Genomic DNA, 24,062 nt, shown 5'->3' with positions numbered 1-24,062 from the left:
GGCACCGAATACAATGTTGTTGTTTTTATTTACTCTCACCTACTTTCATAGTTTCTATACTGCCAACATTTTCTCCTTAACTACAGTCCCACTTAATCTACCTTAATTACTGTTACACACACCTTCCTAATCCTCTCTCCTCACACAAATACATTTGTACCATCCAAATTTTTCCTCATACCTAATTTACACACAAACAGACAGTTATCCATTCCAAGTCCATCAGTTCACTCAGACTTCTTACTACATTTTCATTATTGCTTTTAGCACTAGCTTCCAGCTAAGCGTCATTTCAACCATCATCGATAAACTTAAACTATATACCAACCTTTTAAATTTATACTACCCTCAGAGCCTACTCAACCTCCCCTCTTCTCAATTCCTACGTAATTTTCTCAGGCTTCCCTTTGTTACCAACTCTTCTCATAAAACATCTACTCTCGTATTCCTCAAGTCTTCAATCTGCTACACCCTCCAATCCTACTACTCCTCGGTCTACATCACAACAATATGATCCAGGCGGATCACCTTTCCACAGGGCAAAGTGCTCATACCCCCTTTCCCTAACACTACAGCCACAGCACCCTCTTCTGATAACATAGTCACCATTATATCCTTCCCGCATCTGCTCAGGGCGGAAATTCATTCCTCTGAGCAGAATACCATCCCCCTTAATCCTTCGGCATGAACCACATTATCTAGACAACCTATGTTATTCCCGCAGTTTCTTTAGAAATTCAGCTCTACCCACATTTAAGAATTTCGCTATATTCTTTCCTTTCTCCCACTCTCTACATAACCAAGGTGTCACCTTATAGCTTTCCCCTACCTTATCTAGCTCCTTCTTACTTAGCAGTTTAATCATTCTCTCCTCCAAAGCTCGGCATTGATCGAAAATAAGCAGGTCCTCCCACCTCTCTCCACATAACACACATCTATCCTTATTCTCGCTACCTACCCATCCCCTGTTCCTCGTAACTCCCAACAGCCACTAATACAAACCTCTCTTATCCCTTCTACACTCAAAGTCAGTTTTAGGGTATATTACTTCCACCGATTTATTTAATACTGATAAAGAGACTCTCTCTCTACATTCCCTTATTAAACTCTGTCTTTCAATAGCAAGTAGTCTTCCCTTTATCCTCTCCGATACCCATTTACTCCTACCTCCCCCCAAACTTCTCCATATACCCCCAATCCAATCTGTTGTAACCATTTCTTGCATTTATTCAGCCAGTTCGTCATACCTTTCTGAAAACTAAGCGTTTCTTGTACTAATAACCCACCTTTCCCTTCCTCCAATCTAATCCAATACTTGAAAACCCTCTTAGCTATTTCAACCTCCATCTATTCTTTACAAACAAATCTGGCACCGGCATTGGCTGTACAGTTCGCGAGGTCCATCCTGATCTTACTAAATTTCGCCACCACCTGGTTTAGTTCACCTCTGCCCTCCTCCATTCCCCATACTTCCACCCCAAATAGCATTTTGCTCATTACCAGTGATTTAAACACCGTTTTCTGAATTTTGTAATTAACATCTGGACATTTCTTTTCTAATACCCACACTGCCGCAAGCGCACCTCTTCCTTTAAATTTAGCCGCCCTACACTGTTCTTTCTAAGAACCATTCTTACTAATTATTACACCCAGATACTCAATTTAACCCCCTGGTCTACTTTCTTCCTGACGAAGCCTCCAGACTACCTTATTCTTTCTCACACCCCTTTTCCTACACACCATTATCTGAGTCTTTCTTACACTTACTTTAAGAGACCATTTCCTAGTATACTCAACTACATTGTCCAACCCTTTTTGCAACCCACTTGCCGTCAAAGCCAAAATCAATACGTCATCCGCGAATTTCAACCCCCGGAACCTCCATTTTCCCTATCCAAGGACATACCATGCCTCTCCTCCATGGCCCTCTAAACTATTATATAAATAAATAATATAAATAATATTGAGGATGGCCTACACCCCTGTCTCATCCCGCTCTTCGATTCAAAACACTTAGTCATCCTTCCATCCTGCAATTTAATCATCACAAACACTTCCTCATATATAGTTTCTATTGCCACCCTCATTTTCTTCGACATGCCAACCTCCCTTAATCTCAAAAATAGCGCCTTCTTATTGATCGTATCGAAGGCTTTTTCTAAGTCGATCGCTGCTACATATAATTTGCGCCCTGCGATCCCCACATACTTTGTAATCAAGTTGTCCAGAATCTAAACATTACCTTCTTCCTTCCTTTCCTAAATCCATTTTGAAACTCAGATATCCTACCATACTGTTCCGCCCAATTTGTTATCCTATTCGCCAAAACCCCTGTGTACACCTTCGACAACGCATCTAAGAGTGTAATTCCTCTATAGTTATTAGGATCGCTACTAGCCCCTTTATTTTCATAAATGGGGCATAATACCCCCTCCCTCCATTCCCTCGGAAATTTCTCCGTTACCAGCAACCTATTAAAGAATTTCACAATCCCTCTCAACATCGGTTCATTTGCCCCAAACTCCTTCCATACACTATTGGAAATACCGTTCACACGTCCTGCAGCCTTGCGTCTAGCATTTTAATACTCTCATTACCTCCTGTCCTGTTATCTCCTCATCCAATATTGGAATTTCAACTTCCAATTCCCTTCTTACATATGACTTGTCTATTTCTCTACCCAATTTCCCCTCCCCTTGTAAAAGGATTTTAAAATGCCTAAGCCACTCGTTTTCTCCTATTTTATTCCCCTTCCCCACCGATTTCGTTCTTCTAATCGTGTTTATTGATTCCCATATCCTCTCAAATTTCTTCTCTCTACAATATCTATTTATTTTTTCAGCTTCCGCCTCCTTCCATACTTTTTTCTTCTCATTCAATACCTCCTTATATTCCCTTCTCAATTTACAATATTCCTCCCTTTTTTCTTGCTCCCCCTCCTTCCTTAACTCCGCTAGAGCTCTAATTACAACCTCACGTTTTCTCCTGCAATCTTCATCAAACAATTCAACCATTTTGTTACTTTTCTCCTGTACCCTTCTCACTTTTTCCCCACCCTCCATACAGGGAGTTCTATTAATTTTAACACGCTGTCCATATCATTTTATTCTGCCACACTTTCAATTCCTACCCTTAATATATCTCCCTCCTCTTTCAAATACCGTCTCAATTTCTCTTTCGCATTATCATCCCATACATACATCCATCCTCCATTCTTATATCTCTCTCTACTTTCGTCCATCTTTCCCTTCACATCAGCTATCAACCTTAGTATAATTTGCTTTCGAACTCGGAAGAGGGTAGGGTGTTGAAATCAGGTTTTCATCCTTAAATGTGCAGGTCGTCTATATATCGTCAAGTCAAAACTCTCAACCTCTCACTACAGTTGTAGTGCGAACTGTTTTTCGGTTCTAGATGTCCTTCCCTCCTGATTTGACTTAGTTTTACGGTCAGATGCCCTTCAAGTAATGGTTTATTTTTAGTTGCAGGTTTATTTCAGTCCACCGTGTAGGGGGTTTGGAGCTGAGTTTGGAATCTTTAACAAGATAGCGACTACCCTTTACACTAATGGGACTAGGGAGATTGTGTAAGACTTAATGCATATGCCTTATTCATAGGGAGCTAACGTCCGAATGCAACCTCAGGGTCTTGCAGCTGAACTTGGAATTCCGAAAAATATGATAATAAATTTAATAGGACTAGGGAGGTGGTGTAAGACCTAATGGGTTTGCATTGCTTATATGGATGTAACGTTTGAGGGCGATCTGTGGGTCTCGGAACTGAGTGACTAGAGAGTCAACTGAGCCAGCGCTTGTGTTGTTGCGGAACGATCTGTTGTTTTAGTGTCTGGAACACTGAATATTTTATTTTAACTTTCGAGCTGATAGATTATAAACTTAGAGACTTCTAAGTACCTGCCGTAATGTCTACATCACTTAGAGTTTAAAATATAACGTTCAGAACTAAGTTGCTCAGGCGGCAATGCGTTAGCAATTTTAGTTGTGAAAACTGCATGTCCATCAACCCAAAGAGCTGATCTAAGAATGATAGACGAAGGTAATGTTGAAAAATACTAGACTAACTTAGGCTGAGTAGCTCAGATGGCAAACCGCTGGGCTTTCGAATCTTGAAAACTGCGTACGTATCAGCCCAACAGGGATAATCATGAATTTAGACTTTGGCTGAGCTCTGAGAATTTCTTAAATAAATATAATAATACTCGGAATGTAAAAGTTAAGAAAAAGCCGCCACTGCGTAGAATATAAATGAATTTTATTTATGCTAGCTGAAAGGGTAGTTTGGTTGGTTAAGTCTAAAATTGTATTCTCGTATATCAGTACTAGTAGCAGTTCTATTGAAAAATACTACATAATGATAGTTGTAGGAAATAACATTGCTCCTAATAATTTTCTTCTTAACATGTTTTCCCTCTATAGATTATATTAAGAGAGATAATCGTGAATTTATATATTATCGAGCTGCTAGGATATGGTTGAACAGATTCTAAAGGTCACCACCTCTCTAGTCCCGTACAATGTATTGTCGCCTTCTTGTTTTCGGAATTCCAAGTTCAGGCCCAAGCCCCTGAGGTTGCAATCCGATGTTACGTCATTATGAATAAAGCGTTTATAGTAAGTCTTACACATTCTCACTTATCTTATTCAAGATTCCAATTTCAGCTCGGTAGACTGAAATAAACCTGTAACCAAGAATAAACCATTACCTGAAGGCTGATAATCTTATCGTTATGATTCATATGGACAATATGTCGATATATTTCTGGTGAAATAGAGCATCTTGCTTCGATTGACACCTTGAGATATGGGGTGTAGCTGCATTTGTTTATAAGTTAGTACTCTGTCCCTTTGAAGGCTGATAGCCTTGCCGTTATGGTTCATACCGGCAATATGTTGATATATTTCTGATAAAATCGAACTTCCTGCGTCAATTGACACGTTGATTTAGAGTGTAGCTGCAATTGTTTAGAAGTTAACATTTTGGGACTTTGAATGCTGATAGGCTCGAAGTTTATAAAAATGGTCAATCTGTTTCAGCAGAAATGTCGAAGTAAGGGTTGATCATTCGAAATGTACCTTTATATTGATGATCAGATGGTGTGAAAATGGTAAAATAAATTTTATAGGAAAACTTTCATGGCTGATAGCCTTACCGTTACGGTTCATATGGGCAATATATTGATATATTTCTGATGAATCGAGCCTCCTGTGTCGATTGATATATTTATATGGTGTTTAGCTGCAACTGTTTATAAAATATTCGGCTCTTTGAAGGCTAATAGCTCTATGAAAAAAGGGTCAATCTGTTCGATAGAAATATCTAAATAAGGGTTGATCATTAGATTGACACCTTTATATTGATGATCTATTGATGGGAAAAGGGTAAAAAGTAATTTTGATATTAAACTTTCATGGCTTATAACCTTGCCGTTATAGTTCATACGGCCAATCTGTAATATGTAAACGAGACTCCTGCGTCGACTGACACCTTGATATGGGGTGTAGCTGCAATTGCACATAGTCAGTCCCATAACAGCCCAAGTATAGCGACTATATTACGCATTTGACCCTGCGTCAACCTGCTCTTATTATGTTAAGCCCGTATGGTGTGAAAATGGTAAAATAAATTTTATAGGAAAACTTAAGCCTTATAGCCGTCTTCTTGTTCCAAGTTCAGCTCCAAGACCTGGGAGGCTAAGTTAGGTTAATGCGTGGTCAGCGTCAAGTTAGGCCTGCAGTTAGCCCGGGTATCGAGCATGAAGTCTGTTAGGTTAAGCTTCCACTCTTATGCGGTTAACCCGCGCGTTGAACTCTGAGTCTCTTGTACTCTTAGGCTTCGAACTAGCATCTGTGCGGTTAACACTCTTAGGCCTGGAGTCGAACCCGTGATCTGCTCGGTTACGTCTAGACACTTCATGCTTGTTAGGTTAAGCTTGCCTTCATAGCCTTAATCACGTCGGCTGCTAGGATAAGCTTGCACTTTTTGGCATCGAACTTGGGTCTGTGAGGTTAAGGCTCTTAACCCGAGGTCTGTTAGGTTAAGCCTGGACACGTAGCAGTGAAAGGTCATGTAATCGCTACTTTCTCACCCTCAGCTCTGTCTTATTCCAGTCACACAGCACAACGAGGTTATCTACTGTCGCATACCCCTGCCTGTTGCATGAGGGGCTCTCAACTTCGGAGCGCTGGTTGGCGGCAATGTCCTAAGACACCGAATAATGGGTATCACAAAAAATTCTAAGGTTTACGGCGACGGCAAGTTGGGAAAAGGCTAGGTTTGGGAGAGTAGCGTCTGTGACCGTGATTAAGTTAACTGGTGAGAAAATGGGAAACCACAGAAAACCATTTTGAGAGCTGACGACCAGGGGATTTGAACTCACTATCTTCCGAATGCAAGCTCACAGCTGTAACCACGCGGCCAACTCGCTTGGTTGTGTTTTAGATGTCATTCCGGCTCCATTTGTGGCATTTCAAGGGATAATATCCCAATTATTGCGACACACACATCGTCTAAAAGGTCTTTACATCTCTTTCCTTCCCCCCACCCCCAGTTTACTCCAGATTTGAAATTTCGAATTAGCGAGTGAATTGGCCGTGTGGCCGGAGGCCCCAGGTGGCACTGCTAGGGACTAGGTTATTTAGACAACAACATAGCGTCAGATATAATGTAATATTAATTACTGAAAAAATAATGATTCCATTTAATCAAACCAAAATAATCCTCTATTTCATTTAAAAGAATGCCAGATGAGGAGAAGGAGAAGGACATCTGACAGTAAAACTGGACCAGATGAGGAGGATCGAAGGGCATCTTACCGTAAAACTGAGCCAGATCGGGCGGAGTACACTACTAATGGCATCTGACCATAAACCTAGGCCGTATGAGAAGGAGGGAAGGGCATTTAGCCGTATTACTAGGCGAGATAAGGGAGAGAGAAGGGCATCTGACCGCAAAATTGGGTCAAATCTGGTGGAATACAGTACTAGGTTGATGAGGAAGAGGGAAGAGCATCTGACCGTAAAACTGGGCTAGATGAGGAGGGGGAAACGGTATCTGGCCGTAAACCTGGGCCGGACCAGGAGGAGTACACTACTAGGATGTTGATAAGGAGGGAAGGGAATCAATTCGTAAAACTAGGCCGGATAAGGAGGACGGAAGGGCACCTGACCGTAAAATTAGGAGAAATCAGGTGGAGTACAGTACTAGGGTGATGTAGAGGAGGGAAAGGCATCTAGCCGTAAAAATAGGCCAGATGAGGAGGAGGGAAGGGCATCTGGCCGTAAAACTACGTCAAATCAGTTGGAGTACAGTACAAGGGTGTTGATCAAAAGGATAGTGCATCCAGCCGAGAAACTAGGCCAGATAAGGAGGAAAGGGTATCTGACCGTAAAACTAAGTCAAATCAGGAGGGAAGGACATCTAGTCGTAAAACTAGGCCAGTCGTGGAGGAGGGAAGGGCATCTGACCGCAAAACTGGGTCAAATCAGGAGGAGTACAGCAGCAGGGTGATGATGAGTTGGGAAGGGCATCTAGTCGTAAAACTAGGCCAGATGAGGTGGAGGAAGGGCATCTGATCGTAAAACTGGGTGATAATGAGGAGGAAAAGGCATCTAGTCGTAAAACTAGGCAAGGTGTGGAGGCGGGAAGTGTATTTGACCGTTAAAAAGGCCTTCAAAATGGTGTCTATGAGGTTAGGCCCCTCCAAATTTGCGTCTGTGAGGTAGGGCTTGCTCTCGTACGCAAAATGCGCTGGCCGCCATAACCGTACTTGTCAACAAGGTACCAATGACCTCGGTTCAGAACCCCTAGTCTTACCACTCAACTAAAGGTCAATGACCTCGTGGGAAAATGCTGATTCAGCGCCGAATCAGCACCTATTGATTCAGGACCGGCCTTGCCCTAATACTTATAAAACAAGTTACAATTTCACGCCCATGTTACTTTTACATCCGCAGTTTATTTTAACACGCGACAGGTCGCGCCCGCGGCAGTTTGCCGCACTTTTTAAATATTTGTTAATAATTTCGTTGCTAGCCGCTGTTTGGCTTAGGGCGCTCGTTTCATCCCTCGCCTGACGTTGACTATCGTCAGTGTATTGCCTGCTGCGTTCCGGAGTAGTTTAAGTTTTCTTTCCCTCTCGCATCTGTCTTCATGCGACCCCTCACGTAGTGCATTCTTACACGACTGCATTCCCAGGAAAGTTTGTTAAGGATAGTTCATGGGGTTTATGGTGGCTTTCAGTGAAGTGTGGTGCTGTAGATTTATCTTGAAGTGTGACCAAATCATTCATTGAAATGTGCAAATGCAAACGTTGAGGCAATTTGCTCACGCGCGACCTCTCGCGCTCTTTAAAAACTCACGTAATTTTACCAGATGTTGCGAAAAAATTCATTAATTTTTTACATTGAGAAAATATTGTTACTGGGTAATTATGTTAGTACTAGTTGAAAGGCAGTTAAACAGGGCACATATTTGTATTTTTATCAGAGCATTCACCGCCAAAGGAAAATAGCAGCTCATTCAAATATTAAGCGTGAGCAGTTTGCCTTCGCTCGACCTCTCGCGTGTTAAATTTCACGAGATCTTAATTTCAACAGCAGTTGAAATACACACGCACAGTTCGAAGGTGATACCACAAGTATTTTCACACAGTTCATCCAGAAATACTTTTGAAGACAAGTTCAGTTGAATTTAAGACAATTTTAAGTACTTACAGTCCAAATGTAAACATTGGAGAAGCATATGTAATTTGCAGTTCAAATGTAGAGTAAGAGTTCAGCACACAGAAAATATTAACCGTAGGCGAGAGGATTACTAATAGATATACATAGGATAATGCTAGGTCTTGCAAGACTTTTTGATAATTAATGGTGCCATTTCCCGGCAACGGCATAGAAAGCTCGCCACACACTCAAGGAAGGGAATCAGCTTTTTTTAAAAATTTAACCAGGGTTCAAGGGCCGACTAGCGCACCACGCATGCGCAGACTGACAGGAGGTTACTCAATTCAGTTACTTACTACAGCGGCTAGGAATACAATAATACAGCAAGTTGACGACACTGAGAAGATAAGATACAGTATCGTGATGCGTACTATAGCCTAGTTAAATTAGGCCATGGAATTCAAATGACGTAACAATTGACCCAAAATGAATAATTGAACGATGTACAATTCCAAAAAAAGTTTCAACTACTTTTTTTTTTTTGCTAGTTGCTTTACGTCCCACCGACACAGATAGGTCTTATGGCGACGATGGGACAAGGAAGGGCTAGGAGTGGGAAGGAAGCGGCCGTCGCCTTAATTGAGGTACCTGGTGTGAAAATGGGAAACCACAGAAAACCATCTTCAGGGCTGCCGACAGTGGGGTTCGAACCTACTATCTCCCGAATACTGGATACTGGCCGCACTTAAGCGACTGCACCTATCGAGCTTGGTCAACTACTAAATTCACACATCAAAGACTGCGTTTGGCAGGGAAGACGTACGATGGGACGTATAATAACTGAAGATCACAGATGATGTCATAAATAACAGTGTGGCCTTCCGGCAACCGATAACGTATGAGGAAGTTACGGGAAGAAAATAAAAATAAAAATACTGTACCATAGTCTTCTAGTTTCTAAGTGGCTAAATTCTTAGTAAAATATTATTATTAATAATAATAATAGTAATATAATAATAATAATAATAATAATAATAATAATAATAATAATAATAATAATAATAATAATAATAATAATAATAGCAACGTCTCTCCGCGGGAGCATCGTAGGCGAGCTCAGTAGGCCTATAATTAACCCTAACGACCGATTTAAAAAATCTGGATTCTTTTTCTTCACAAATAGGCAGAATGTTAAGTAGAATGATAGAGCTTATCTAGACCAGTCGAATTGAAGCTCACAGACCTCTACAGGCCAAACGCAGTTCGCTGTGAGACGTGCAAGCGTAAACATCGAACGCGCTGTTCTGTTGTGTACTGTGAGGTAGAGTGTTTCGAGTGGTATTAGTACAAAGTGCAAGAAAATGTCAAGCTTAAATATTAGGAAGAATACAGTAAAATGTGCATTTCCTGATAAACTAAACAAACCCGGACCGGCAGAAATTCATGAGTGGATTGAAACAGTTTTAAAATTAAATGTTGATCAAGTGGAAGCAATACAATTGGACAATTTGGAAACAGCAGTGTACATAAAATTAACCAGCCAACTTCTGATGGAGCGCATTCTCACTTCAACAGCAGGAAAATCTCAGGTAAAGAAATTTAATGGTTCACTTTCGGAGGTAATTATCACATGTGCTGATGTGGGCACGAAACTAGTACGGATAATGAATCTTCCTATTTAAATGGCCAATGAACGCGTGGCAAATTATTTCAGTAAATATGGGAAAGTTAGGGACATACGTAATGAAAAAGGGTCTTCTACATTCACATTTAATGTATTTAGTGGCATTAGAGCCATGCGTATCGAATTACAAAGTGCTATCCCGACAATAGTGACAATTGACGGATATAGAGCTCATGCTATTATTGTAGTGGTAGTGACCATCTCCGACAAGATTGCCCGGTAAGGTGAGGAGCAACTTCGACAGGTGAAACAGGTAGTAGGCTTATGAGTCAAGTAGTTGCAGGGAACTCCACTGCCCCATCTCTCGCGAGCGACACAGTTGTAAACACAGGCAGGAGCGACAAGCTGGACTCACAACAGGTTATCGGTCTTGAGTCACAACAAGAACAGACCAGCCGGGGACATACACAAGATACACTACACGAAGTTCAAGTTATCACAACGGAAGCAGAGATACATCCCCTTCCAAATAACCTTCTAACACATGGACAAGGCAACTCAGTCGATGTGAACGGACCAGAAACAGACACACAACCAGCTCATGTCGGAACTGTAGGACTGGAACAATCTACGGATCACATTCAAGTTGAAGAACACTCACCCCACCATAACACAAATGTCACTGAACTTACGACAGGAAATTCTGACCTCGCAAATACAGACTTTGACGTAACCAGTTTGTTGGCAGACAAGTTAAATAGTTCTAGTTACCCCAACACTAGCAGTCCTCCGAAGGAAGATATGGAACTAGATACTGAAGATAGTAACACCACCGAAAATTTGACAGGTCATAGTGAGACTCCTAAACAGCTGTGGTCAGATGACCTTGAAACCTCGCCTCATTCACTGCTTAACGACATTAGCGAAGTTCCCTCAAGTCAGATTGTTCCGCCAGAGAAAAATGTTAAAAAGCTAAAAACTACCCAGTCCACCAAGGATGGCGTCCATAAGTCAGTACAACCTTACATCAGCCCAAAGGATCCTCGAAGACAAGGAGGGAGGATAGGTGAGAGACGGTAGTTTGGCAATGTCTGTCAGATCCCAGGGCTCGACAGTTCAGTTTGGTATCCAGATGAATGTTACATTCCTCATGCTATTGACGTACACTATAATGACCTTAAACATTAACTGTATCCAGATAGACAGCAAGCAGCAGCTTCTTAAGAAATTAATTCGTGACCAAGATGTTGATATAGCATTGTTACAGGAGGTTGCTACAGATGATTTACTTCATATATTTGGGTATGAAAGAATTAGTAAATATCAACGAGACCAAACGAGGTACAGCTATATATATAAAAGATACAATTCCCCATACAGCTCCCGTTTTTCTTCCCAGTTCCCGTGGTATCAGTTTCAACATAAAAGGACTTCTAATTGTAAATATTTATGCACCTTCTGGTTCTCAGGCGAGAGCCGAACGAAATGAATTTTATACAAGTGATATCATACATCTAATTAAAAATCACAGAGATCGCATGGTTATTGGCGGAGATTTTAATGCAGTTATCAATGCTAGAGATCAGAGCGGGAGTTTTCAGAATTGTATAGCCTTGTCAACTCTAGTGAAAGGGCTCAAACTGATAGACACCTGGGAATTACAAACATCATCCGACCCAGGCTATACATATTTTTGCTCTAAAGGAGCATCGAGATTAGACCGAATATATGTCAGTCCAAGTCTGCAAGAGCATGTTGAGAACGCTGATGTGTGCCCCGTCGAATTTTCGGACCATGCAGCATATATATGTAAATTAACGCAATCAGAGCTGGGAGTAGCTCGGGGAAGGGGTGTATGGAAAGTAAATACGAATATTCTCAACAGTGAAGAACTGAAGGAACAGTTTTCTGTGCAGTGGCAACTATGGAGGAAACATAATTCCCGTTATACAACGAGACTTGAGTGGTGGTTATCCTATGCAAAGCCCAATGTACTCAAATTCCTGAAACGGTTTAGTGCTCAGTATACTCAACAGATCAATCAAAAATCCGAATTCTTTTACAAGTGTTTACGCCAGCTTTATAGGGAAGATCCCAGGGACCCATCAACATATCTCCGTATCAAGAAAACAAGAGCACTTCTCCTCAAACTATATAGAGAAATGAATGAAGGACTTAAAATACGAGCACGAGATCATCGGAATACTACCGATGAAATGTCATCATTGTGCCATCTCATTCGTGAGAGTAAACGAGGCAAACAAAAATATATTTCGAAACTGGCATCGTCGAGTGGTGAGTCTTCTGGGGATGTCAATATCATTAAGAACACAATTGAGCATTTCTTTACACAATTGTATGAACAAACGAATGATGTTCGTCTTGACAGCAACAGCGCCTTTTTTTATTCTGTTCGAGAAAGACTGACACATGTGCAACAAGACTATCTTATTGAAGAATTGCGCGAGGAAGACATTTATGAAGCCATACAGCGCAGTCTGCCTAACAAATCCCCTGGATTAGATGGCCTTGGACGAGAATTCTACCTGACATTTTGGCCAGTTATCAAGGAAGACCTTACGATAGCTTTAAATGATGTGTTATATTCAAGACCAAATATAAGTCGCCTAAAAGAGGAATTGATTGTAATGGTACCAAAAAAGCCTAATCCTAAGAGTATAGATGATTACAGACCAATTACTCTGCTGAATTTCGATTACAAGTTACTCACCCGATGTCTTAAACAGCGACTGACCTTCCTTATGTCCGATGCTTTAGGGGCACACCAATCGTGTGGAGCTCCCGGTAGGAGCATTATACACTCAGTATGTGCAATAAGAGACATTATCAGTGATTGTAGGGTAAGAAGGCAGTGTAAACAACTAATATCTTTAGATTTCGATCACGCGTTTGACAGAGTGAATCATACCTATTTAATTGCTGTTCTACGTGCAATGGGACTAGACAACCGCTTTATTGATATCCTACAACATGTTCTTCAGGGAGGTTCTACGAAGGTCCAATTTAATGGTTTTTTTTACTAAGGCAATTAACATAAAAACAGGAGTACAACAAGGATGTCCGTTATCTATGTTATTATTTGCGCTATCTCTTGAACCACTATTGAGTAATTTAGCATGTTTACGCGACCGAGATATGATGGAAATCCTTGCCTTTGCTGATGATGTCACTATCATTGCGGACCGCAGAACAAACGCACAAGATCTTCAAGAAAAACTATCAGTGACTACTGCAATGTATCTGGTGCACAGCTGAACGTTAATAAATCGTGTTTGTTAAAACTAGGAGCAAGCCATATACGTGATAAACCTTTGTTAAACTGGACAACAGTCAAGAACGAGGTTAAAATATTAGGACTTAGTTGTTTTAACAGTATTCAGCAAATGATCCAGCGTAACTGGGGCAAAACAGTGAATGTGATACGCGGACTGTTACAGCGAGAAAAATACAGGAATTTATCATTACTGCGAAGAATTCAGTACATCAATACATACATAATCATTCAACTGGGTTACATGGGTCAAATCCTACCTCTGCCTCGGGTATCCGGTATTAAGATAATGTCTGCTTTAGGATGGTACATATGGCAAGGTTCAGTCCTAAGGGTGAATCGTGATACTTTAACTCTGTCAAGATCTACTGGTGGATTAGGACTCAAGAATATCCAAAATCATGTGACAGCCTTATTCCTCAATCGACACATAAAATTCCTTATTGGTGAAGGTCATCCGTATTCTCAAAATTTTCTCCAACAGTGGTGCAGTTTACAGCAGATGCCTAACCCTCCCCCTTTCCATGATGTAGATAAATTCGCCCCTCATGCGCGATATTTTAAGTATGAAATGAGCTATCTACCACAAACTTTTATGAACAATAACGTGACCTCGAAAAGCATCTATATGTTTCTGCAGCGTAGCCAATATGTAGCTCCCAGGATTCATCAGTCTATTTTGGTATGCAACTGGAATCGCATCTGGAGGAATATTACGCATCGGGTTCTTCCTCTTGAACTTCAAGCAAAGTGGTATATAGTTGTTCATGACATTGTGCCGACAAATAGTAAACTGTATAATATTCGTATGGCAGAAATTTCACTATGTACCGTGTGTCGCAGAGGAGAAGACACTCTTCTCCACCGCCTGCATGATTGTGCCCGTGTTACGCAAGCTTGGCGATATCTGACGTACATCATCAAACGGACTGCTCGATCCCTACATTTTGAAGTACCACCGGAATGGATTGTCCGCCCCACCTTTGGGACGACTTCAGCTCATTTTACATCTGTGCTCGTGTTAAAAACTCCTGGAACTTGGAACTCTCGACACAATAGTTTGTGTCCAGATATTCAAGATGGTATTGGTCAAGTTTTATCGTCACCAAAAGCTAAATATGTGGGGGAATATAGTCCGTTATTGTACCCAATCATGGAAGACTTCTATACTGAAAACGACATGAATAATTAAGCAACTTATTTATTTTTAATGTCTTTTGTAATTCTCCGAAACTTGTGCTCCTGTTCCAGCTCGGTAAAGCCAAAAAGGGTGTGTTGCTATTTTATTTATTTTTATTATTTATATTTATTTTCATCCTAACGCTTACATAATAATGCTTTCTAACAAACTTCAATAGTGCCAAGTTATCAAAGCAAAAAGAGACCTTTTACTTTTTTACTTTCTATATTTCTACTAAGACACTGTTTGTTAAATTTGTAATGTCATCTATATCCTTATTGGTGTTGTATTCTGTATGTGTACCAACTGTGCCGAAGGCTTAGGCACAAGAACTATTCATTATTTTTACACAAGACCAGGTCGTTAATGGTTATCAATTAATGTCATAGCAATGTAAGAAAAAAAAAAGCAGTACTCTCCAGCGCCGCCTTCTGACTCTTCCGGAACTTACCCCTCGATCGGTCTCATGTTGAACCTTACTTGAAACAATAATTCCTTGGTTAAGTGGGATAAGTACAATTTAGAATAAGGTAAAGTGTCACAATGCTCGGGAGGCAATATCCCATAATGATCGAAGTAAGAACAATCGCAATCGTCTATTTAGAACATTCTGAAAACTTCCAGCCTCAACCCCACAATATATAATAGTCCAAAAAGTATTAAGAATAATTTCTCAACAGAAAAACGTGTTTTAGAAAATACGATCTTAGTTTTAAAGTGACCTAAGTTCGCTCCTCAAAGTGTGAAATCGGAAGCAACCTCCCAAAAACTGATCCGCTCACGTAGCACAACATAATGACAAGTGAAGGGTGGAGAAGAGTCTGGAAACAGCCTAAGGAAGGCACGTTTAAATCTAAACACATCTACAAAGTAGCAGCGTATCTAGAAGTTGGCTGGAAAATGTAGAACTTTCAGCTGATGTCTCCTAAAATTTTGTTCAGGTTGATACCACCTGTTTAACCTACGAATATTTCGAACTCTGCTGGTTACGATTAAAATCCTTCTTTCTTTCCTTATTTATTTCCTTCCTTCTTTCTTTCTTTCTTTCTTTCTTTCTTTCTTTCTTTCTTGCATTCTTTGCTGTATCTAGCTTCAGGCGTGTCTATTTGTCCGTTGTGAAGACATCAACACCATTCACAGATTCTTCTCTTCCATAGGACGGATTTGAATGTCCATGTGTCCAGGTCGTTGGACAATTGGTCCGATCAGAGGCCCGATTGCCAATTCGATTCCTGACAGGGTCGGGGATATTAATCCTTAACTCCCGGTTGTTTATGCTGAGCCCAACATCCCAGTACTCACACACACGTTCCACAACAACATACACGCAGGCTGTGCCTAGGCCAGTTACAGTCACACAGAATCTGACATTTAACAGTTTGCTTACATGTTTCATTTCAGGGAAAATTACAGAACGAGAACGGGAGCTGCTAATCAAGATGGGACTGACTTCGAGATTAAGATGTGTGCCCTGGTCTTCTTACGAGCTGTGCGCTCCAACAGCAGCTTCACTATGACATCGAACGACCCACGTGCAGGTGGCTTTGATGATATAGTGTTCTCCTACGGGAGTACAGAACATGAACAAAATATTCTGGTGCAGTTAAAAACTAGTTCTAGTCCTTTAGATTTACTTACTCCTAAAAAAAAGTCGTTGAAATATTACTTTGACAGCCTGAAAAGTACAAACTCATCACAGCCCTTTAAGAACTGTACATATGTTTTCTTGACAAACGCAGGTGTGATATATAAACCCAGAGTTACAAATGTTGACTCCCCTGCGAAGAAGTTGCTGAGTACATCATGGAAACCTGACGATGTATTTCAGGTCTGTCTTACTGATAATGTATGTAAAGACTTTAAGGATGAAACTGGAGCCGGTGATTTTGTGAAAAGGCTTTTGATATTTAGAAATCAATCAGGTCAAGAATATCTCGATGAACTTATAAAGCAGGAGCTATTCAAAATGTGCAATGGCTTTGTACCCGAGTATCGGACCATTCAGCACACCTTCGTTGAGAAAATAAAATCCTGGTGGAGTAAAGAGACTAAGGCAGCACTTGATGAAAACTGGAAAGAATGGATTGAGCTGAAAAGGCAACTATTTTCTCAGAACACTTTGTTGAAACAGATTAAATTTTGTGACGACACTCTCTCAGATGTCGAAAAGAAGGTTTTTGGTTCTAAATCTTTTATATGTCTCTTGAAATCTGATAGCACTGAAACCCAGGTAGCGTGTTCAAAAGTATATCAGACCTGTATCAGGAAGGAAGACTTTCGAGTGATTTTTACTGACATTTCTGAACCTCAAGGGAATCTGGAAATATTGTTAAATCTCTGCTTCAACGTCGCATGTGAAGTGCTGGTCATTACCGATGTTACCAATGTTACCGATATTACCAACTGTTGTCAAAATTTAAAACAGAATATCGAGAAGTATAAAGAGAAGATGAAGAAAATCATTATAGTCTCTAACAAAGATGCTGACAAATTAGGGCTCTCGGAGGCACATGAATTAGGTCCAGGTTTTATCAAGTCTACTTTCAACCAGCTAAATGAGGAGTCACAAGAAGATTTGAAGAACATACAAGTCGATTTCCAGGGCAAAACCATCGCACTTGGTAGCATAAACGCTGAGAAAGTTTTAGAAGGAGTTATTCTTCAGGATGTTTTAACTTCTCCGAAGACACAAATCGGGGAAGCTCTCACTAAAAGTGACGGGGAATACATCCCGAGAACTTTGTCTAAGAGACTTGTTGTGGACACAAGCATCTTGTTTTCAAGTGACGTGTTTTTCATCGGTGGCGTAGACGTGGGTGACCTTTTGGAATTAATAATGTGCAAGCTTGACCTTCTTGAATTAGGAAAAGACAAACCAGATTGTGTAGAAAATTTGGAAGAGCGGTGGCGTTTGCTTGACGAATGGTATGAAGAGCAGGAACACAGATTCACTACAATGCCCCGTAACGAACTGCATGAAGCTGTACGTGGATTCAAATGTTGTGCAGAAAAATCACCAGAAGGTCCTGTACATTTCTTAGAAGTAATTGACAAATCATTTTACTGGATTCATTCTCACGAGAGCACTGACATGCTTTTGAAGTATATAGAGTGGTTTCCAAGGGAAGAAGACGATTGCAAAAAGCTTATCAGAGATGTTAGATCATGGCAGGCGAAGGAAGAAGACCTTGTGAGAGAAGATTTCCGAACAGTCATTGTAGTAGACGAACCTGGTAACGGTAAAACTTCTCTCTTGCGCGAGGTGGCCAATATAATGAAAAGACTATATCCTCATCGCTGGGTTATTAACATAGACCTCAACAGGTATTCAGAGATGTTTAAGGAGATGAAACAAGCAGGTAATGTAACGAACGAATACGTTTTCCGCCTTTTAAGAAAAGCTGCTAATCTAGATGATTCTAAACTCGGAAAGGAACTACTGAAATATTATGTTTCAAATTCAGGACATATTTGCCTTCTCTTTGATGCTTTTGATGAAATAGCACCAAACTACACCGAGACTGTTCTTGCGATCTTGAAGCTCATTTTGAAGGATTTTCGACTATCAGCATTATGGATTGCATCAAGGTATAATATGAAAGAAACACTAGAAAGGGAATTGGAAAGTAAAGTGTTCAGAATTGAACCGCTTTCTGACAAAGAACAGATTGAATATATATCGAAGTTGTGGGGAAAAGAGAAGGATGTGGATTCCCATAAGACACTTCTTGACAAACTACCATTCCATGTTAGAAGCTCTCCTTTGCACCTAAAAATGATGTGTGTAATGTATGCTGACTTAGAGAGGTCAGATAATTTCTCTAGAATATCAACATCATTCAGTGTATTGAAGTTCTACGAGCAATTTATAGAGACGAAATTCGATATTTATTTCAAGGAAAAGGGCAGTTTAAACGACGCATCAGCTCTAGTAGATGATATCAAAAAGCGTGAGCGAAAGTATTTCATGAAGAGTCATGTGATGTGTTCCTTACATATCTTGGATTATACGAGCGATCTTCCTAGTTCCGATCGCTGTAACATAGAAAGGAAGGTACAGAAGATTTGTCGAAATATTCTGGACGGTAATTACAGATTTGGGATCATAGATGGCGTTGTTGATGGTAAACCACATTTCCTTCATCGGACATTTGCAGAGCATTTTGCTGGTAAGTGGCTTGCCAAACACTGGACAGAGAATAAACGGCTTATTAGGTCACGTACTTACGGATGGGGATTTACTCACGAGGTCTTCTGCCAGGAATTAGCCAGAGAATTGCCAGCACATACGGCTGTGCTGAATGAAGACATCAGCGCTCTGCAAGGGCTGACGGAAATGAACGTGAACGAGGGAGATGCTTTGGGAAGAACGCCGCTGCATTTAGCAGTGCTGAGTGACAGGAAACGAGGCTTAAAAATGGTGCCCGAGGTACTGAAATACCACCCTAATTTAGAAATAAAAGATCGTCTGTTTCGCTATACACCTCTGGAACTTGCAGTCGAAATGGAGGTCTGGGATGCAGTAAGAATCCTTCTGAAGCATGGTGCTAGGGTGCACTGGAATTTTCCATTCCTCTTCTTCGTAGAACAGTTCGTTGAAGTCTTGAAAGATGTTGGCAGGGATGGGGAAATGCCTAAGTGTTGGGTTGAAAGGAGATGGCCACATTTAACCTTTGAGACATAACAGTCCAAGTGATGTTCATCGAGCGGGAGAGGCCTGAGGAGGAGCTCCACTCACAATTATTCCTAGTCGACTTTTGTCGTTCCAAGGTTCCCACGAGACGTGAGTGATGTCAGAACTCACGTGGACGGATACTCAAGAATTTTTTTCTCGACATGCCCCTTGCCTACACCATCGTGGAGGACGTCTAAACTCAGGGGATCCTTGTTTTACGGATAGCTGCGCTTCTCGACTTAACAGTACCTTACAGGGTGCCTAACCTCAGAGGATTATAGTTTTAAGGCTAGCTGCCCTTCTTGACACCCCCTTCCCCGACTCCATTTTAGAGGATTGACATATCCCTTTTCCCGTCACTACCTTAAAGTGACGTTGGCTCGTTGGCTGAATGGTCAGCGTTCTGGCCTTCGGTTCAGAGGGTCCCGGGTTCGATTCCCGGCCGGGTCGGGGATTTTAACCTTAATTGGTTAATTCCAATGGCCTGGGGGCTGGGCGTTTGTGCTGTCCCCAACATCCCTGCAACTCACACACCACACATAACATTATCCTCCACCACAATAAGACGCAGTTACCTACAAATGACAGATGCCGCCCACCCTCATCGGAGGGTCTGCCTTACAAGGGCTGCACTCGGCTAGGAATAGCCACACGAAATTATTATTAGTGGGGCCTATCCTAGAGGACTCGGCCCCCTTCCTGACACTATCTTGCTAGAAATCTTAATTTGTTATAATACAATTAAAGAACAAACTAATATCGATCTTCCAGTCTAGTTTGCAAAGGGTAACGGATAATTGTATTATTCAAATATTTATAGTTAATATTACCCTTTTACCTTTTTGTTGCAGATATACTTACTTTATGTTATTATACTGGAAAGCATAGTGTAAAGTTGTCTTCTTCTCTTTTCCACCTCCTGTTAAGATGTATCGCATGAGTTTTACTTACCTTTTATTTTAGTTTTAGACTTTTCGTTTGATAAAAGAAAATGAGGGAGCGGTAGATGAAAGAGGAGGGTGTGGTAATGAGTAGGTATTTCTTTTTTACTTTTTGAGGTTTTACTCATTCGTAACAGATTTTTCTAAAAATCATAAATTAATGGACAAAGAAGAGGAATAGATGTGTGATGATAATCTGTTATAGTAAAAATAAAGCAATATACCATTTCTGGTTTTGTATTGTGCATCATCTTCATTGTCATAATTGTTGATGATTTATTGAATATTACAAGTAAATCCATTACAGAAAAATAAAACAGTATTGCATTTTCTGTATTTTTCATTATTATTATTATTAGTGATTTCTGAAAATTGCAAACAAATATTACTACTGTTTCTGATTTTATAAAAATATAGAAATGATATCATTTTCTGATTTCTTTTACATATTTATTATTTTTTGAAAATAAATACAATGTTACATTTTGAATATGTGAAATATATTTCACATCTTGATATAGACAAATTTAAATTTAAATAAATGATGATATTATAACATTTTGCAGGCAATGTTTCCCCTTCTTACATGCAATTATTATATTTACAATAATGAAAGTTTTATGAATATTATTTACATTTTAAAAAATCATGGCATAACAAGCACCTATACGTTGTTGTACCCCCATGCTACACTCGTAAGAGAATCACTATAACACACACGCTTATTATCAAATGGAATTAATGAACATTTATTCTGCTCAATTGTAAAAGCATGATGTCTGCGTGATTGTATTCTTATCTGTCTACAAAAGCAGCATTTTTGGATGCTAGTACATTACGATAGGTTGAACATGTATATGGCTAACTACAATTGAACGTACGCCTTTTGCCTTTTGTCTTTTTACAGACTGTCTCATAGGCATACATTTTTGGTGCTAAAGCAATAAACTGTGTCTTAATATGAATACCATATTCATCTTTAGAAGGACATATACCTTTCTTATTAATTGGATTAATATTAAATAGATTACATGGTGGAAAAGAAGAAGTGTCAAAATATTCAGAATGTTTTAGCGTTTTATTGTAGACATTTGTATTACGAATATGATAAATAAAACTATCTGTATCCATATACAAAAGTGAAAGATATGAAAACTGTTGTTTTGCAAATCCATAATAAAAATCATACATTTTTAGTTTTGATAAATCTGGTATGACCATTCCCAAATAAATTGGCTTCGCATAAACTATCTCAGTTTTATCATTTCAACAGTAATAAGTTCACGATCAATGACATAATATTGTAGCGGTATAACTGTGGGGACTGTGCGGAGTTGCCGCTACACCGGAGATCTGGTGGTATGGAATTCGGAGAAAGGGGAGAAAGGAAACGATTGTTTAACTTTGCCCAATGTAACACAACTCTGCGGTAGCTATTTGTTGTATATTTAACGTTCTTATTGGTATAAATTGTAACATAACAGTGGACTGATCCCTCACAGTTGGATAGTCCGTGGAGCTTTGTTGTTATGAAGTTGGTATTGGTTAGCTTGCCACTTGACTGTTGACTGTTTTTCGCAGAGCGCTCTGGCGTAAGCTGCTAGTACTGTCGTTGTTGTGGGCCAGCTTCGCTTCAGGAAAGATGTATTGGCTGCGGCCTCTTGTTACAATGGCCAGCAAGCGGTCTGTATTCAAACCACCTTAATATGTGTTTTTGTCGCGAGTTAAATTTCTATTAGTGGTGGGTGATTGTTACAAAATTATTCGTGTGCAGTTCTTCTTTTAAAAGTTTAATGTGACCGTTACTTTCGCCATCGGAGCTGTGGCATTACAATTAATAAATAATCTTGGAATCTGTCAGTGTACGTCTTCGTATTCCTGTATAATATATTTGGACTGTTGGTAGGCCTATGTGTTGTTGGGCCACTGGCACGGCACATTTGACACTCCTAGGTTGGTAACATAGTGCATTCAACTGCTTTAAGTGTACGTTAACGCAACCTATCGGCGCGCTGTGGGACTTGTGGTGAGTTTGAACGCTGTTAGACAGATAGCGCCTGACTCTCTGAACTGACCGCTGTGTTTGCCAAGCGCTCGGCATTCTGAAAACGACTGCTTACTTGCTGGTCTGCTTTTGAACCGACTGGAGTTACATTCTTTGTAATGTCTACGCCGTATTACAAAAAGGATTTCCTTGCTAGAGGAATAGGATAAAGTGATGTGGTACATCCCGTGTCAGGGATTAATTGTATATATAAATATGTAGGTAGAGATAATGTATTGTAAAAGATGTAGTGTTTAAGGTAGTATTAATTTGGTCGTGTGACATAGCACTTGCTCGGTGCACCGTTCATTTTTGGATTAGTAGGTTATTGTGTTCGTCATTCATGTAAGTACTACATCTTATTTATTTGTGGATATGTTTTGCTAAGTTTTGTAGGCGCCTCGTAGTTGGAAGTACTTATTTTTCCGAGGCGTAATTTTGTTCGTTCTTTTGGTCATGTGCACTGGTATTGTGGAGTCGTAGTATGTGCATTGTAATGTCCATTAAACCCTTGGCGCGTTTGGTCTTTTCCATTTTATTTTGCATTTTATTTATTTTATTTCTGCTGAATTTGTTGTGTGTTTCTCGTTACGTTCCCTTCATGCTTGTGTTTTCATTTGTATCATTGCTGGCCGTGCTTGTAAATTCTGCCGGGGTGCGACGTGATGTTTCATGGAGACATCTTGTTCTATTTATTTTCATTATGTTATTTCTGGTTCGTTTCTCCTTTGTAAGGGAATATTTTGAATTGTGTACCGAGCAAGCTATGTTGACACTAATTTTCCCTAATTATTATTATTATTATTATTATTATTATTATTATTATTATTATTATTATTATTATTATTATTATTATTACTATAGTGTAAGTTAAGGTAGATGAGTATATTTAGGGCTATTTGGTGACACCAATTTCCTTATTATTCATTTTACAAGTAGTGTTTCTACAGTATGTAAGGACATTGTTAATGGAAGTCTTAATTCGTTCATCATTCTTGCTTTGTTGAGTCCCCTTATCTCCTCAATCCGTGTCTGTTATCATTGTTGGTTATCTGTTCTTATCTTTGTCTGGTCGTTACGTAACCGTTGTATTATTGTTATTATTATCGCCATGGGAGTCTGCTTCTTAATGCCGTTGTGTTAGGACCTATTGTTATTGCTCTCTTTCGTGTGTGTATTTGAGTATGTGATTACTAATATTTTTATTACCTGACCGGTTCTCTCTTGCAGTGTACGGCAGATGAACTATGACTTTTCGTTTCCTTCGGTTTGTGGTTTTATGTTGGTGATGCCAAATTTTACTACGTTATTCGGTTCTATTTTTGGAATATGCCATGTGACTGATATTTTTCGCCAGGGATGCCCTTGTGATTGATTCGTGCTACGCGTTTGGCATTTTCAATTTCCTACTATGCGTTTGGAGTGGTGAACCTTCCACTAATAATGGTCCTCAGAAAAGAAATTTAAAATGTAGATATCAGGTAAAATAATATATTTTAGGTTTATTTAAGGAGCTCCTGTAGCAGTTAGGTCGCTCGGGTTAGTATTTCATTCTAGTATATTTCATGTTTTCATAGATTTGGTACTATTTACTTAAATTATTTATTTATTTCCTTTTTTACTCA

At 39.9% G+C, this 24,062-nt stretch overlaps 1 protein-coding gene across 1 annotated transcript in view; it reads left to right on the top strand.

Moving 5' to 3' along the window:
* The window catches only part of LOC136883172 (uncharacterized), a 132,218-nt gene extending 110,450 nt beyond the window's left edge, over positions 1-21,768 (top strand). The window contains exon 6 of the mRNA XM_068229658.1: positions 16,179-21,768. Coding sequence (XP_068085759.1) covers positions 16,179-19,461 — 3,283 coding nt within the window. The 3' untranslated portion in view covers positions 19,462-21,768. The remainder of the gene's footprint in view (positions 1-16,178) is intronic.
* The last annotated feature ends 2,294 nt before the right edge of the window (positions 21,769-24,062 follow it).

This window comes from Anabrus simplex, chromosome 11 (assembly GCF_040414725.1).
Source record: "Anabrus simplex isolate iqAnaSimp1 chromosome 11, ASM4041472v1, whole genome shotgun sequence".
NCBI classification, from domain to species: Eukaryota; Metazoa; Arthropoda; class Insecta; order Orthoptera; family Tettigoniidae; genus Anabrus; species Anabrus simplex.
This window is presented reverse-complemented; position numbering and strand designations above follow the sequence as displayed.